The sequence below is a fragment of the Watersipora subatra genome, chromosome 7 (genome assembly GCF_963576615.1).
Source record: "Watersipora subatra chromosome 7, tzWatSuba1.1, whole genome shotgun sequence".
Lineage (NCBI taxonomy): Eukaryota > Metazoa > Bryozoa > Gymnolaemata > Cheilostomatida > Watersiporidae > Watersipora > Watersipora subatra.
Window position 1 is genome coordinate 46,546,585 of NC_088714.1, and position 19,174 is coordinate 46,565,758.

The 19,174-nt window shown below is 35.4% G+C and overlaps 1 protein-coding gene across 1 annotated transcript in view; it reads right to left on the reverse strand.

The window, feature by feature from the left end:
* Nucleotides 1-15,253, reverse strand: part of LOC137400821 (ubiquitin carboxyl-terminal hydrolase 37-like) — an 83,811-nt gene extending 68,558 nt beyond the window's left edge. Inside the window, exons 1-9 of the mRNA XM_068087160.1 lie at nucleotides 15,131-15,253; nucleotides 14,224-14,392; nucleotides 12,721-12,892; nucleotides 10,299-10,479; nucleotides 10,025-10,113; nucleotides 9,713-9,847; nucleotides 6,933-7,062; nucleotides 6,483-6,644; nucleotides 4,819-4,934 (exon numbers count right to left, since the gene is read on the reverse strand). Coding sequence (XP_067943261.1) covers nucleotides 4,819-4,934; nucleotides 6,483-6,644; nucleotides 6,933-7,062; nucleotides 9,713-9,847; nucleotides 10,025-10,113; nucleotides 10,299-10,479; nucleotides 12,721-12,892; nucleotides 14,224-14,392; nucleotides 15,131-15,253 — 1,277 coding nt within the window. The remainder of the gene's footprint in view (nucleotides 1-4,818; nucleotides 4,935-6,482; nucleotides 6,645-6,932; nucleotides 7,063-9,712; nucleotides 9,848-10,024; nucleotides 10,114-10,298; nucleotides 10,480-12,720; nucleotides 12,893-14,223; nucleotides 14,393-15,130) is intronic.
* Between the last annotated feature and the right edge of the window lie 3,921 nt (nucleotides 15,254-19,174).

The window sequence follows — 19,174 nt, forward strand, 5'->3', positions numbered from 1 at the left end:
GAAAGTGGTATTTATTTACGTAATATTTTCTTTTCAAAACCAGTAACAAAATTAGAGTTGCGATCCCTTCGAACAGAGGATCAGGCAACAGACAACTTCCCTCAATCTGCTATCAAAAATCTACTTCATTAAGAGAACAGCATCGCTCAGGCTTTCTTGTCGAATTTGGTTAAAAAAGGTTTTAATGAGGTTGGCTAAAGTTTATAGCGAAAAAGAGCCGGAAACCAATAGGTGATAAAATTTTAGCAATGAAAAAGTTGAAGTTCAGTAATATAGTTAAAAATACACACTAAAAATACACTCATGTACTAAAACTTAGTTTTATGTGTGTGTTTAGTAAGCTATATTCATTTAAGTTAAATTCAAAGTTTTTGTTATACGTAGGCCTCGAAGTTAAGAGCTCCCTACGGTATGTATTGCTGCTACTGTGCATACACTGTAATGTTAAATTTTATTGCAGATCATACCCACTAAATACAGTACGCGCTCCTACAACGTAAATAATCCGTTCCAGTAATGTTTACGTTATAAGAATTGTATGTTATATGTACAGTAAAACAGTAAAATACCCAACTTGGCACTCTACGTCATATAGAAATTTTAATGTAGTAGGAAGCAAAAACTTCACATAAATTTTTTATTTTACGTTATCTGGATTTTACGTTGTAGGAGGTATACGTTATAGGAGCTGCTACTATACACTAAAGTTACTGTAGGTACCGTAAAACCTTTAATTGAATGCCATGGCGCTCTATTTTTTAACTCTTCTTCGATGGTGGCGGTCAATTGGAGGCGGCGTTCAAATAGACACTGGCGGTGCATTTTCAAATGCCTCATCAGAATGTTCGGAAGGCAAATCTAGCACTATTACGGGTGAAACGAATGTCGCCTATATTTTGCTCTCTGATTCGGTCGAGCGATACTAAACTTTTGGATGCGATAAATCTGCTAACATGTCTCTAACTTGTCAAAGATCTCTTAATAAATGTGCATCGAGAGACTTAGAAATATCTCTATTAGCTTATAACTATTGCTTGCAATTGACCTGCGATGATATTATAGCCTGTGTTCTTTTTTGCAATTTGCTTGAGTTTTCAATATTTATTTCATTCTAAACTTGAAAACAAATTTTTATACTATATCTGTGTTTGACATTGTTGAATAAAATCTCATTGCACTCTTTGATATGTTTGCTACAATTAGCAGCCAAAACTAGCTTTTTATGTGCAATAGAAGTGGAGTTATGAGCATCGCTCCATCGTAAGCCGTGTTAAGGTAGCTGCAGCTTGCAAGGATGCTAATACTAAAATAACATGCTATAAATCTGCATATTTATATATTATACAATAATAATCTATCAAATGATACAAATATTTACATTTATGAACAAGTGACATAAACGAATCATACTTATATTACATGCAGAAACAAAAATTAATGTTTTTAACACAAAAATATTTCCATCGTTTGCTCGAGTAGCTGCGTTCTGATTGTTGCTTTCAATGGAACGAACATCTTTTAGTTGTCCAATACCTTCCACAATATCTTCTGACCTCAACCCTTCTTTTGCACTTTCACGCGCTTCATTGAGCACGTAACGCGTAAAAGTTTGCTTAGTAAATGTAACCTTTGGTACAAAACTCGTGAACCGGTTTTTATACACATGTCCTTCGAAGTATTAGGATCACGTTAAACAAGGATTTACTATTAGCTTGAGACAGTAGTAGTTATTTTTATGGCGTTGCTTTCAAAGTTTAATCTACCACCGTAAATTTAAAAGTTTTTTTTATGTAGGCTTCTTTGAAGTAGAAAAACCGCGTTTAACAGAGAACTACTACTAGCTTGAGCCCGTTATTGATTATTTCTATGGTGTCGCTTTCAAAGTTTTAACGAAAAAACTGAAAAGCTTTGGAATTAGATAGCGAGACAATTGTTATTGATATAAACGATTCATTATTAATACGATTTTGTGGACACTTTTCTACTGATCAGTTGATATTATGGACTCGCAAAGATCAAATAATGTCAAAGTAGTTTTTCAAATGGAGGTGGCGTTCAATTGGAGGGTGGCGGTCTATTTTTCAACCCTTATCTCAGGGTTTCGGTCAATTGGAGGCGGCGTTCAAATAGAGGCGGCGTTCAATTAGAGGTTATACGGTAACTATAGTTACGAAGGTTAACATACTATTTTGTTACTAATTTTCAATATTTACAGTACTTATATGACATTTTGATGATTTTTACCACGGGATGTTCGCATTAGATAATTACTAAGGGTTTCTATACTTCTCTATACGGCATTTTCGCTATACGATGCCAACCCTGGAATGGATTAAAATCATGTGGCGAGGGCGCACTGTATTTATGTATTTATTATTGATACAATTTCCCAATTAAATGTTTTTTTGTATAAAATAAATCTGTCATCGTGAAGTTTATTATGAATTAAATCAAAATACTGGCTCACAATTGATGACATCATCAAAATCTTAAACTTGTATGTTCAGCACACCACCTGAGCAATTGTCTATTACCGTACAGGATGAATTTATTCGCGGAGTTATATTTCGCGAAAATTGTCTTTTAATGCATATTCGCGGATGAATTTATTCGCGGCTGAAAACTGCCACTCTCTAGGAAAAGTTAACTCTATTACGTCTAGCAATAGAGTTAACCTTACGCATGCGCGGCTACGCGCATTGCGCGTTTTGTTTTCTATTTAGCTTACAACTACGGGTGGATCGTGCTAAGCTATAAATTCTTTGTTGCGCTCAGAGGTTTTCACGAATATTCATAGATTTGGAGGCCTTTGATGAACCAACAATTTGTGGTAAGTAATGGAGTTTTTTTCAAAACCATTTACTAAATTAGTTGAATTTTACTTTGGTTCTTTGGTATAACGCAATATTTATTTTTTCCATCCTTACCGCTTCATTATTTGTTTTAGTGTGAGAGAGATTTTTCATCATACACGCAAGCACAATGACTGCAAGGGTGGTATATGTCATTCTTAAAAGATCACCAATTATTCAGGGAGGTCTGGAAATTGAGGTAGAAGTGACTGCAGCTACTTACAAAGAGAATATATCTGTTTACAAAAAAAGGAACAAAAACGCCTTTACGAGCACAAATCTTTGGCCAACCGGCAGAACTTTGCAATAGTAAGCCACGAGGAGAGTTCTGATGATAACTTCCTTACCAGCTATGTAGTAGCGAGAGAATCGCCTTTAACATCTACCCAAGACAGTGACAGCGATATAGAGCTGCTATTACCATAATAACTAATCAGAGAGCACCATTACACGCTAGTACTCACTTATCAAGAGTATCAGTTTAATTTTATTGCTCTAGACAACCGCCATATAGACTAAACTGTTTATATTTACTCCATTCATCGTTTGTAAAATTGTATTTGTTTTTGAAACATTTTATTTGTACATTCAAGTTTGTAATAAATTATAATATATCTATACATGAAATAAAATATATAATTTAATCATGTTTGCTGCAGCGATATCAAGGAGTTGTTGTCGATGAAGGGGTTGACTGGTTGCTTCTCTGCCTGGTTGCTTTGCTACTAGGTTGACTGGTTGCTTCTCTGCCAATATTTCTGCCACGGTGAATATCACTACTTGTCTCTAGTTTTCGTAATCGGAGTAGGTTGTTTCATTCTCAATCTGCAGTAAACACAAAAAAGAAAAAATATATTAATAAGTGTTAAGAAAGTACAAAAACAATAGCTGAAGTATTTAATGAAAGCGATCGGTTTTTAAACAAATGAATTAACTAATGCAGTTAATTATAGAAAAAACGTATCTGAACTGCAAAACAAATACATACCATAATGTCCGGATCAGAATCATAATCGTCCTCAACTTCGGTATTAGAGATTGATGGAGTTGATTTCAATGTAAAAAGACTAGGAGAGATTTTTTGCGATGACGAAGCCATGTCGAATAACTTGTGAAAACTTTGAATAATTTTGTAAAGTTTGATGCAATGGCAATAAAACTCGAAGCCCAGCGATGATTTTAAAGAAGTTTTGGAGCTCGGCTAAGTTTAGTACTTCTGCCTAGTGGCTATTTTTGCGATGACGCCATTCTGCATATCTTGTGACAACCTTGAATAATTTTGTAAAGAAATGTGATGCATTGGCAATGGTGTTAGCTCAAAGCCCAGGCAATGATTTTAAAAATGTTTTGAAACTCAACTACGTTTAGTATTTATATTAAAAACCAACCTAGCGGCTAGTTTTTAATTTGATGCAGTAGTTATTCTTCCTTGTGATTAAAAATAGAACTAATTATTCACGGAATTTTATAATTCACGGAGTTGTCTGTTCGCGAAATCGCGAATTTTTATAACCAACGAATATTTTCATCCTGTACGGTATTTTGAACTTGTTATATTTGGTAGACAGCACTAAGATTCAACTATGCAATAAAGATTTGTCTTTTCTATACAGACTATTGATTGGGTGAAAAGTGAAGCGGTTTAAACTAGCTAATATATTTTCATAAAACATTCCTAATTAGTTTTGGCTAATAAAACTAAAAAGCATTCACTGATATATACAGTATATAGACAGTATATTATATAATAGTTTTAATAATTTAGAAGACTTTAACTGCTTTCTAACTTTTCATAACATGTACATGAGGTCTACCTGTAAAGTACATTGAAAACACACAATACCAAAATCTATGAGAGATTTACGAGAACAGGACGACAAAGTATGAGTGGCACGAAAATCAAAGGTCAAGTCAATGTTAAATAATCAATGAAGGATGAAAATATGATGAATGCAATAAAACTCACTTGGACAGCACTGGGTCTGTCAGGTAGACTTCAGGTATGCTCACGGTGAGACCATTCTGGACTTGACAGTTGCTCGTCGTATGCCTGCATTGTGTGCATACCAGTCTTGTCTCCATCTGTGGGAAATACACACAAACAGTTTTAGTACTGGCATTATAATTTTATGTATTTCACTTGTTATATGCAGAGTATTGCTCATTTTATATTACAGGCTGCTCATTGTTAGGCCTGCTGGTTGCACTTTACCAAACACTGAATATCACTTTAGGTTGTTCATTGCTTTTGCCTGCTGGTTGCACCCTACTACACTTTGAATATCACTTTCTGTTACCCTGGCTTATTGCTTGTCATTGCTTATTTTTATCATTGCTTATTTCTATCAAGGCTTATTTTTATCATTGCTTATTGTCTGTTAATGCTTATCACAACTGCTTATTGTCTGCTATTGCTTATCACAATTGCTTATTGCCCATTATTGCTTATAACAATTGCTCATTGTTGACTGTTATTGCTTATCACAATTGCTTATTGTCTGTTATTGCTTATCACAATTGCTTATTGTTAACCGTTATTGCTTATTGCCTGTTATTGCTTATCATCATTGCTTATTGTCTGTTATTGCTTATCACTATTGTTTATTGATTGTTATTGTTTATCACTAATGCTTATTGTCTGTTATTGCTTATCACTATTGCTTATTGACTGTTATTGCTTATTACTATTGCTTATTGTCTATTATTGCTTATCACAATTGCTTATTGCCTGTTATTGCTTATCACAATTGCTTATTGTCTGTTATTACTTATCACTATTGCTTATTGACTGTTATTGCTTATCACCATTGCTTAATGTCTGTTAATGCTTATCACAATTGCTTATTGACTGTTATTGCTTATAGTCACCACTGCTTATTGCTTATTAAAATGATGTCATTTTCCATTGAATTTTAACAAGCAGAAAGCATAGCAATGTTATTTGTTAACAATTAAAATGGTCCCTTGTTGCACCACTAAACCTGTTATATCAGAAACATCCAAGCTTGCTCACGTGTCAATACTGATCTGAAATCCCTGTCAGCTTATATTATTCAACCAACGACTTGCCTTAACAATTGACCGCTTACTCTATCTGAAGCGATATAAGTTATCTTTTTGTCAATGATGCAGTATTTGACCGGTGTCATTGCCAATCTGTTTTAGATTATTTTGATCTTCGCGTGCAGAACCCAAAAGTGCCTCAATAATCTCGCAGTCTGCCGACTTTTAATAAAATTCAACTAGCCTACCTTGAAGGAAAATATGAAAATATTGTTGTCAGTTTGTAATAATCTAACTAGCCGCTTACCAATAGTAGTTAAACTTGTATTCTACCATAAAAATATAATATAAACTAATAATATAGACTAATAATGTAAACTATTAATAATATGCAATTATATCACTAATAATGTAATAATCATAACTAAATTATTTATAATGATATAATATAATATTAACTAAATTATGGTATTAATTATAATTAATAAATAAATTACTAATATAATTAAAAACATGTAACTTTATAATAATTGTTATATTACTATTAGTATTAATATTATCTATACTACTTATAATCTACAAAGTGTGAGGAAATCATAAGCCTGTCCCTCGAATCACAATAATTACCTCAAACTGGAAGTTGTCCACCGTTGCGTTGACAACAAGCCCGTGATTGGTAGATGCACTGGTAGCAGGGCACTGATAGATCAAGGGCGTTTTAGGTTTTTCAAGACCTGCAATTTCTTCTTTTATCAAATCAATAACTTCTCCAAAGAACTCGTGTGCATCCTACAGAAAGAACAGCTGATAAAGAATTAACGGAAAAGTAGATTTTTTCTAAGAGCAAATGAGTGAGAATCGCTAGCTCATTGGGGGCATTGTCACACTGACCCCTCCACGAAACTTGAATTGGTTTAGGAATGCAACCCAAGAAATGGCTTAGCCATTCATGAACATGAAATAGGCTGCCCACACAATCAATATTGAATTAAAACCTACGAAATTGAATTTTAACCAAACCGGGCATGTACAACAAAGAAAGGAAGTAGGTTTACTCAATATGATACGCATACATACATGCTGCCTGTAGTCATTGTATTTAGATGCTGCCGTAGCGACTGCATTGGCAGTTTTCTTTAGTAGCTCTTTTTGGTCAACGCGAGACGGGAATTTGCTGCTCTTGTGGAGGGCCAGTTGAGAGAGACACCTGCATAAAGGTAGTTAAATTCATACTCATAGTACAGTAAACCCCCATACATTTTTAATTCGTTCAAGTGTTGGCATCGTAAGGCGAACATTTCGTATTGAGGGGTATAGAAATCCATAGTAATTATTTAATGCAAACACCCCTTAGTGAAAACCGTCAAAATTTTATATACATACTGTCTAGATTAAAAACTAGTAACAAAATAATATGTTAACCTTATTAACTATAGTTACCTACAGTAACTCTAATGTATTTATTGGTTATGATCTGCAATAAAACGTAACGTTACAACGTAATATGTGCAGTACATATCGTAGGGAGTTTTTACTTTCGAAAACCTTGAATTTAACTGGTATGAATTTAGCTTACTAAACACATACTTTTAGTATGTTTAGTATGCTAAGTTTTAGTACATATTTTTTTAATATCTTACCGAACTTTAACTTATTTGTTGATAAAATTTTACCACTTATCTGTTTCCAGTTTTCTTTTTGCAATAACTAATAATGAATAACACCGAACTGAGATAGATCAAGCATTTCTCCGTTCCATTTCTTTCATTCGTTGTTGGAGGGATTTCAGCAAATAGCGTATCGGCATATTTGTTATTCGAACATAACCAGCACACCGACTGCCAAATTTGAATTTCGCGACCAATTTGTGTTGATTTTGTATGGCAATAAATATTTCGTATAGCGAGTGTGAAAAGTCAGCGTGTTTTACATCGCAGGGTAAAAATTATATAACAGGATCAACGTAACCCGAGGGCTCACTGTACATGCCCAACAGGTAACAAGCGGGAGACAGATATACCTAATACCTCTCTGGAAAGTTTTTAGCCACAAAAACTCAGCGAATCGCTATTAACTAGACATGTATATATTATGAGAGTTACAGATACTTGCATTTGAGCCTTGATATGCATGTTATGGTCTATCAAACATAGTTCTTGGAACGGACTTGTTTGTGTACACATATGCAAAACATAATTCCTGGAAAGGACTTGTTTTTGTACACCTTAAACATAATTCCTGGAACAGGCGTATTAGTCTACACTCGGTAAAACAATTCCTACCACGGGCATATTAGTGTACACACCAATAAAATGTAATTCTAGGAACAGACAATTTAGAATTGATTTCCTATACAGGCTATTCGCAAATGTAGCTTATCAACATGGAATATTTGCCAATTGTATTTTGTTTGATTGGTGCAGTCTATCGGTGAAATGCAATGAAACAACTAACAAAAAGATGCAACCCCAAGCAATTTGATCAACGCGAATTTGGTAGATTATGAGGCCTTTTTATTCGTGTTATCAGCAAGAAAGTTGCTGCCCTCTCCTCACTCAACAATTAGAACAATTTTCAATTGAAAATAATTTTGACAAGTTTTTAATCAACCGACACTGATTCAAGAAAACCTAGATTAATATTCTTGATGAATCAGGGATTTGCATTCATTGACGTCAATTTTTACAGAAGAGTCGTTGAAATACCCGAATTAACTTGGTAAAAGATACGGGACACTGTTTTATGTTCACCGAATGTAAAGAGGTACTACCCGCTTCTTGGTTTCTGTTATACATTCTACAATAAAACCATCTATCTACATCAGTTATATCAATATAAATACATCTCTATTAATAAATACCATTTTGTCATTGTGTGTGTTAAGTCTGCGTTAATGCTATGTGTTTCCACATTGTCTGGCTAATTAGTCTAAATATCACGCGCATATGTTCCGTGCCTTCTGTCAGGTTGCTAAAATATTTATTTTCAATATTTCATCTGGTTCCTGAAAACCAGCCTATTAAACGCCGATCTGGTGAGAAACTCATACATGTAATTGCACCTTCGCATGTATTAAAGACAATTGTCCTTAATGAACGCGATTATGGATTGTGAAAGCAGTGAAGCAGTTTGCATTGAAGATGCACGCAATACCAGACTTAATATGTACCAGTTTATAATAGGTAACAAGGACGCTGAAATGTTGTTCGCTGAAAACCTTTTCACAACGCTTGAAAGAGACACGACAACCGATTTCTCTCAGTTCAGCATGTCTCATGTGAAGAAAAATGGTACGTAATATTTCCCTTCAAAACTAGTAGCAAAGTTGGAGTTGCGATCCCTTCAAACAGAAGGTCTAAAATTAGGCAACTTCCCTAAATCTGCTAACAAAAATCCACTTCATTACAAGAACAGAATTGTTCGGGCTTTGTTGTCGAATTAGGTTGAAAAAGTCGGCTAAAAGTTATAGTGATGAAAAGAAGCCGAAAACAGATAAGTGATAAAAATTTTAGCAATGAAAAAGTTGAAGTTCAGTTATATAGTTAAAAATACAAACTAAAACTTACCTCTAAATGTGTGTTTAGTAAGCTAAATTAATTTAAGTTACTAATTTTTAATATGTACAGTACTTATAGAAAATTTTGATGATGTTTACCAAGAGATGTTTGCATTATAAAACTACTGTGGGTGTCTATACCCCTCTATACGACATATTCGCTATACGATGTCAACCCTGGAACAGATTTAAATCATATGGCGAGGGTGCACTGTATAGTAGAAGGCTATGGAAATGTCAACAAATGAACTAGGAATTAAGAAAAACATGTTTTGTCAGAAACAATGGGTTGAATGCCTACCTGAGAAGACTCGTATCACCGAGGCTATTTTTGTGTTTTTCATAGGCATGCAGCAAGTCAGTGACAAAGGTGTCGATGTTGAGCAAACACTGCCAGACGACATTCATGTAGCAGGTGTTGCCGAGGTTAGAAAACCTGCAAGACAGTAAGCCGGCTGCAGCGTAAGAGACTCTAGGGTAATAATATGATATAGCCAGCAGGGTGCTCATGTCAAAAGACAAGGACAAAACAGTGAAGTACAAAACTGATAAACAACACAGGGAAGTACAAAACAGTGACGGACAAAATGGTGAAAGATCCAAAAAGGCCTACCCAACAGGTTTGTGGCTGAGAATCATCTCATCATCCGAAGCAGACTGGATTTCTATGGGTTGGGGGCCTGGCGACAGCCGTGGCAGCTTCTAAAATTAAAAACCGACTACAAAACACCCTTGGAAATTTATAAACTTACCAATTTAGAAAACCATTTTCACCTATGCAACCTATAATATATAATTTAGTGTGATATAATTTAGTATTATATAATAAATTAGTATTATATAATAATTTAGTATATAATTTAGTATATGGGCCATGAAATCTCTACCTTTACTGTTACGGTGGAGTTGGACTTGTGATCTTCATATTTACTCGGAGTAGTCACCCTTGCCAATTCACTGAGGGAGGGTTTGCTAGGCTGCTTGTGTGTCCTCAAGCCCAAGGTCATGTCATACGTCGATGCAGATTTGGAGTTGCTGCCATAGAACTTGCTAGTTGAGCTTGGCCTACTGAATGCAGCATAAAAGAAAAAACGTTGAGTGACTGGAGAGCCTAATTCAAAGACTAAGGAGGTACCGTAAAACACCTATTCAAACGCCCCCTTTATTTGAATGCCACCTCCAATAGAACACCAGTATAAGGAAGAGTTGCAAAATACAGCGCGGCCTTGAATTGAACGCTACATCTATTTGACCGCCACTTTGACATTCTTTGATCTTTACGAACACATAATAAAAAGTGATCAGCAGAAGTGTCTACAAAAAGGGTACTAATAATGACTTGGTTACATCAATAACAATTAATTCTTTCATTGTTTTTTATTTTATTTTCGATTTATTTTCATCAACAATAGTGATTAAACAAAAAAAAAAACCCGGAAAAGTCATGAAGACCATAATACGCATTAGCATAGCTAGTCGTGGCGTCGGGCTTGTCGTCATCGCGTAATCAAGATCAATTTTTAAGAGTAATTAGGTTTTATTCAATTGTTAAAAGATGTAATTTAAGTTTTTTTCTTGAAACTGGCCAACTTCTCTGTTTTTTATAGTATTAGGGAGTTGATTCCAAAAAAATGGCCTGTTGGTAATCCACCCTGCGATGGCGTGCACGGGAAGAAGATTTTGGAGGATTTAGACAGAAATTTGAGAATCGAGTTTGATATATTGTGCGAAAGATGTAATTACAATAAAATTCATGATGGGCTAAAAGTATAATGCGGTATGAATATAGTGAACTGGTAGGTAGTATGGATGATGATTTGAAAAGAGGTTTGGTGTTCGTGAGGCGAGGTTTTTTGTGAATGGTTCTTATCATGCGCTTTTGAAATGTTATCAAATTCGTAAGATGGGTGGGAGATGCGTTGCCCCATGCCTCAATGCAATATGAATGTTTGGAATTAACCGTAGAATAGTATAACAAAAGCAGAGGTTTGTAGGGTAAATATTCAGATGTGCGGTAGAGTAAACCTGATAAGGGTCTCAGTTGTTTTAGTAAATATTCTATGTGTTTTTTCCAAGTGAGATTAGAATCAATGAAAATACCTAAGAATTTAGTGTGATCTATCTGACAAATTGGTTTGTTGAAAATGATAAACGGATGAGTGTTAGCTAAATGAAATTTATGTTGGGTTTTTTTAGTAACATGAAATTAGTCTTATCAACATTTAATGTGAGTTTGTTAGAAGTGCAAAAGTTTTGAATAGCAAGAAGTTCGTTATTCAAACAATCTATGTGCTTGTTGATGTTATAGGATTCGAAATAGAGATTAGTGTCATCTGAATAGAGCAAACGTGTGAAAAGCTTGGTGACATGTGTTAAGTCGTTTATGTAAATTTTTAAAAAGTTGGACCGAGAACTTTGTTGCTTTAGTGGTTGCCATTGTTTTAGTGATGGTGTACCTGAGAAGATCGATCACCACAATCATCAGAACGACACTCTGATACGAAGTCACTAAGGTCTAAATCCGATCCATTGTCGTAAGATTCATCCAAAATGTGGTTTACAATCTTACCCGAAGACTTGTGTTTTTATGAACGATGAGAACACCCTTCAGGAACACCATGCGACGTAATAGCAGCTATTGTTGATGGCTTATCGAAGTCCGTTTTATAACTCGAAAGCTTAACAGTTTTTCCTTTAAAACTTTGAAAGCGACATCATCGAAATAATTAATAACCACATCAGGCTAATATTTTTACTCACAGTAGTTCCTTGTTTAACTCGGCCTGATACTTCGACATATATGAAAAATGGATTAGCAAAAATGTTGAGGCTGACGACATTAACAACACTTTGCCCAAAAAGAGAGTGTAAAATATAGGCGATATTAACATTGCTTCGCCCATAAAAGGGCTAAATTTATCTTCATAAAATTCTGACAAGCTAACCGAAAAATGTAGTGCCACCCTCTGTTTGAACGTCACCTCTAATAAAATGCCACTTAAGGGAAAAATACAGCGCCATGGCGTTCAATAGAGATTTTACGATGTACATGAGAGCAAACTTGATATATTTTGGATACATACATTTGTACCCAAAAATCTTTGGGAGATATTTGCGTTTAAATTTTAAACACAAAACAATCATAATTAATATATAATTATAATACAATTAAATCTTTAAAAAATGACAAACCCTATAACTATTTTCCAAGATGACTTTAAAAGCTGATACAAACAGCGAAAAGATAGCAGACTCTGAGGTCACACTATGTTACTCTATGCATTCACTCTATGATTATACATAGACTACCTTGTTGATGGAGGAGTAGAATCTCTTCTTGACTCCTGACTTTTTGCGGAGTTCACCACTGTCTCGTGCCTCTTTTTGTCCACGCTATCGTCATCTACGCCACCATCATCATCATCATCATATATTGACTGCAGCACGTTCTCTGTGGTGAGCCGTTCATCAGCAGCAGATCCTAAAGAACCAATCACTGAAGGAATATAAAAACCTTACTGGGTTATATATCTTATTTATCATATATAATACAAAATATATAATATATTACATATTTATAAACATAATATTTATAAAATAAAATATGTTATAAATATTTATAAACCAATTAGCTGACGAAACAGAATGTTAACAATTTAACGAAACTGAAAAACTAACGAAGACTGTGATTTTGGACCTCACAGGCTGATAGCTGCTCATGTTCCCAGGCAGCAGCAGGCATCCAATTGCTGCCATGGTAGTTTTAGCAGGCTCATATATTTCCAAATTTAATCACATATGCGACTGGATTGAGACACCTTTGTGAGATTCTCTGATGTAGGTTTTTACAACCAAAAGTATATAACAAAGCGTCAAGGTAGCCTGTTTTGACAAACCGTTGTTTTTGCAAAGTTGTCCCCCATCGAGCGGAGTGAGCAAATCAACAGCTTGTCACAATACGCACTGCACCTGATGCACTGAAAGGGAGTTGTTCTCTTCCTTATATGCGACTTGGCTGCAATGTTATGTAGGTCGCTCCATTGGTAATCATAACGGATTTAGCCCAAAAATTTATGTAGAAAAAATAAGATAAAAACATTAACATTAAAATATCTTTAAACTGCGACTGAGGTTGCAAAAAGTCAAAATGTAATGGCCTGATCTGGCTAATGTTGAACTTCTGAAGCAGAGGCCATGGTAACTGAATTCCGGCATATACCTTATCCATTTATAATCTAATTAACTGAAAACAATGAATGAGTCAGCAACGAAACTTAATTTACTTTAGAACAAATAAAACTGACTGATACAAAAATACAAATAAAACTGACTGAGCGCACAAATAACAACATTTTTAGTTGCTGTTGTTGCCTAAGTTCTACTGAAGTTCACCGCAGAAACTGGTCTCTGGTTAAACATTTGTATCTTATTTTTTTCTACATAAGTTATTGGGCTAAATCCGTTATGATCACCAATGGAGCGACTGACATAATATTGCAGCCAAGCCGCATAAACGAAGGAGAACAACTCCCTTTTAGTGCAGCTGATGCATCAGGTGCAGTGCGTATTGTGACAAGCTGTTGTTTTGCTCGCTCTGCTCGACGGGGGACAACTCCGCAAAAACAACAGTTAGTCAAAACAGGCTAGCGCCAAGGCTGCATATCAGAAGTTAAAATAAAGCCAAGTCTTATCATCGCACTCTGCAATCCAAATCAACATGAAACACCACGATCAGTGTAGAATCTTGAAATCAAAATCTTAGACAAAAAAGGTCGAGCATATCACAAAGAAAATGTTTGGGTAGAAACAAACCGATGTGGGACACAGGCTTAAGGACGGTGATTGTTCCGCGGGTCTTCTTGAGAAGGTGCTGGGGGGTACACGCGGACTCGGGGATTATGGTAAAACTTCCTTTCTCATGTCTTATTCTCAGTCTGGTGTCACTCATCGCTAACTCAACCCGCTGAGGATCATAGTTAGTCTATAATCACACAAAAACTATTGTTATGCCTGGTTAAGACCAATGTCAAGCGAGGTGCTGCGACTTCCTATGCAAGCTTATGCAGGTGTGCGATTGATGCGAACCGTGATAGCTATGAAATCGCAAGATGACGCAAATAAACTCTGCAGGCACTCCACAAGAGCATTGTCCTGCGCAGTCATGGATTCGCTACGATTGATGTGAATCGAGTGAGCAGCATGATTTCAGACTCATTATGAATCCAACAAGTAAAAAGTAAACTGTAGCTATTGTATAGCTGTCAATTGCGCCAGTAATGACATTTCTTTCGTAAAATGTAATAGTTGCGCGACAGTGATTGCGGAGTGTGTGAAGAATAGCTTGTATAGTAGGGCGCAGCACCTCGCACGCTCATACATGTATACGACATTGGAGATGATGAGAAATGTGACAATTGGTTGAACATATTTCGGATAAGGCCTGAGACATTACATAAGAATTCTCGAGTTAAGATATTAGCCATGCTAGTGCTAGGAAGGACATCCCTTGACATAGGTTCCTACGCTTCACACAAGTTTAAATAGAACTAGTGGGGATTAGATGCAACATCGAAAGAAAATCTGCTCATGAGGACCTTTGACAATCCCGAATGTTATCCATTCAAATGAAATAGCTACAACATTTCACCCCATTTAGGTTTGGATATGAGTCAAACAGCAACATGGTTAGTAAGTACAACGAGACAAATTTAGAACTTACCTTAACTCGTACCATCTTGGTACCTTGTTCATTGGTTAGAATCCACTCAAGCCCAAAAGCAACAGAATATCGAAGAACAGCAAATCCTCGTTGCCAGCAAGTAGATTTTCCATCTACAATCATTCATGAAAAAAGTGATGCATAGAACATTTTTTGAACGTTAGCCTGTGTTAAGTCATACTAAATGTGCTACCCGGCGTTGCCCGAGTAATAAAAAAGTCTGGACAGAAAATTGATTTGTATTTAACATATAACAACATTTACCATTCTAACTTTCAAACTACATATCATGAAAGAAGTGTTTTGTGTAGTTGAAATAAATTACAGTGGAACCTCGGTTCTCGAACGCTTCGCTTCTCAACCAAAAAATTTGAGATTTGTTCGTCTCGGATTTCGACCATAAATTCGGTTCTCGACCGGACCATGCGCATTTGAATTAAACATTCGGAACAGTTCCGGAAACAGCATGTTTATACGTTTAACGACGTTGTTATGAGCCACTTTCGGAAGGTTCTAAAAAAGGGAGAAGTTTCATGTCATTAATTCTTTACAAAAAGGAGCCATCTGGGAGGACGTCGCCTCTACCTAAGAGATTTTCTGGAGACACAACTCCTCCAGTCGAGTTACCCTAAATTGTTTTGGAGGAGGATTCTTCTTCAAAGATGTGAAGTAAACGTGCCATTGCTGTTTCTATTTTCTTTTTCACACGATTTTTGACGTAACTGATCTGTTGCATTTTTTTGCTGTTTTATTATCAATTTCTGCAATTTTTTGTATTGTATCGTAACCTTTAATGTTTTTGATGTTTTAAGAGCAAAGCATATGAAGTGTTTACTTTTTGTTTTCTTTTTTCATCCTCATAGATAAAAAATCTTTCATTAAAGTTAAACACGATTTATATCTACCCGTTTTTATTTATAGTATGCAGTCTACAGTACAGTTTATGGTGTAAAATGTTAAAAAATAATTTACCGAGGTTGTTAAATCGACTTGGAACGGATTAAAACTTATATATATTAATTCTAATAAGAAAACCTGTTTCGGATTTCGAACAACTCGGTTTTCAACCAACCTTCTGGAACGGGTTGTGTTCGAGAACCGAGGTTCTACTGTAAGTGAAAAATGAAGACAACTGTAAAGGTTTTAAAACTTTGTCAAACAACTGTAACTTTCAAGCTATTAGCCTGGCACATTGCCAATGGAAAATCCCAGTAAGCTGCTAGGCTTCTAATGACGGTGCTCCATGACATTGCGTCAGCATTGTTGTCCAGCTGCAGTTATTCTAATAATAGCTATAGCCGGAATGCAGATAGACACACGACATACACACGGACATACTTTGAGAAATATATAAGATAGAATAGATGAAGGTATATATAGACAGACTTAACAGAAACGAGACGACTACAAACAAATTCTACTACATGTTAGTAAACATGGACTGCAGCTATTTTACAGTAAAACTGTAAAATATGTTATACTCAATCACCAGAGATACAAATGTATTACACATACTTTTATTACAAACAGTATTTTGCAGAGAAAAAGACAGAACATCCACAAATAAAACAATAGAAGAGCCATGAGTGAAATGAACGACACGCAGATGAGAGTGATAGATGACATACATGAAGAATAATTTTTCTCACTAGAACCAAGCTCCTTCCATCTCCCTTTGATCTTGAGCTTCTCTTGTATGACCATATTTAATGGTTGTCAATAGCTTATATATCTTGCTGGAATACACAAAATTACATATTTAGTAGAGAAAATGTTCTAAAAATATAAAGAATATAAAATGATGATAAACTTTTTAATGGCTAAAGTAGACACAAAAGGCCTTTATTCGCAGGTGAAGAGGAAAAAAATTCGGGTTACCAAAATAAATACATCGATTTAAAATATGTGTATGATCAGATTGATATTTCATTTAAAACATAGCGTATAAATATATCGTGCTATAATTTTAGATGGTAGAGCATTTAGGACAGCTCGGTTGACAAACTTGGCAATTTTTACAATTAGAACAGGTTCACAAACATTAAGCTTCATCCAGTGATCAACGGCAGTTTTAAAATGTACTTTAACTGGTCTGTACCCTGCGATGTCAAGTGGCTGGATAAGATGGGAAGTATGAGGAGGTATTTGCTGTTGTCATTAATATTATGTGAGAAATAGGAAATAAAACACAATCATGGACTTTACAGGCGATAAATGCTTTTGGAGATAAAATAATGATTGGTAAAGTATGATTGACTGTTTCATGTGTTATGTGCATAGCTGTTTCTGTTTTGATTTTGCACGGCATATATGCAATGCCCCTCATTTTTCTCATTCAACAGCCAGCATCCAAAAATCACAAAACGGCACACCGACTGATGCAGTCAAGGTTGAGATGTCTTCTTTTCAGCTTTTAAATATGCCGGCCAGTGTGTTATATTACAAAGTCTATCACTGAACATCAGTTATGTATCACTAGCTGTGTTTTCGGTCTTGCTACATGGTAGTTTACACAAACGTATAGGTAATTTTCCATGAACTGTTCATCTTTTAAGCAGATGCATATCGTTTCCTGCATTAAAAAATTAGGTCTATTATGGGATGTGAATAGTTCACATAAGACCATTTTTAGCGCCCAAATTGGATGTTATTTGATGATACTGGAGGTGATACAAGGCTTGGACTAGAACTGGCTATAAAGAAATGGCACATGTTATAACCCCGATCAAGTTTTGTCGATTTTAATCTTAAACAACCTAGCAGTCAGATCACTTCAAACATCAAAGACAATCGCAAATTATAGAAAAATACCAACAATTTCTGATAAAATCTACTAAAATTATGTGCAAGTTTATCTTTATGGACATACAGTCAAAGGAGACCAGCTGTCAGATCAGCCATACTTCGTTTCAAACGAAAATGTACAAACGGCACAAAGAAGAAACCAAGCTGATCTGAGAAAAATGTTGAATTCGACACAGAAGGGGATGGTGCAGTCATTGATAGATCTGAATCACATAGGCAGGTTCAGCCTGAAACTCGTACTCCTGAATCTATGGTCTCGACGCTAATACAACGCCTGTGAGAGATGAGAATACTGTTAAGCCTCATATTCCTGAATCTATGGCTCTTGATGTTAATACAGGATCGGGGAGAGATGAGAATACTGTTGAAAGAATTAATACAGTCAAACATGGATAACTCACCCTCGGATAGCTCGAACACATGGTTAACTCGAACGGTTTCTTTGGTCCGTTCCCACGTAATGATAAATTGCTTTAGAAAACTCGACCTCAACTCTATTAACTCGAACAGTTTTTGCCCAACGGCTACCGAGACGGCTGTTTATCGCTTTAGAAAATCACTTTATTCCAAGTCATGATACGTAGAGGTAAACCTCAACTTTTCGTAATTCATAGTCGTCGTTATTACCACCATCGGCAAAATAATTTTTGTCAACGACTTTTCTAAAGGTTTGGTGAAATTTGATTTTCACCAAACATCCGCTTAGGGATCGCCCTTCGGAAGCAAGGAAAAGTGAGGTAACCTTCGCATAAACTTCAAGAAAAATCGGCAAAATTGATCTTGATTAAAACGCTCATAAGAAAAAGATGTATTTTCTTTTGAGCATTTCAACAACGATCAAGTTTTGCCAATTTTAATCTAAAAAACGTCCTGGCAATAACATCACCTCAAACAACAAACCAATCTCAAGTGATAGAAAAATCTCTATACTTTTTGATAAAAAGTTTTAAACTTTACATTAGAAGCATTTAATTTGAAACAAGACATTTATGCTTTTGATTTATATTATAGTTTGTATATGTACATGTAGCTACTAATAAATAAATAAATGGACTTGTGACAGTGCTCTGATAACTTGAACGCTCTGATAATTCGAACACTTTCGCTCGGTCCCGTGAAGTTCGAGTTATCCATGTTTGACTGTATATCAACTATTTGCTAGAGGACCAGACCAACCAGCGCCCGAGAAAAGAACAACTACAAAATATAGTAGATGCCACCTGAAATTGATGATAAAAA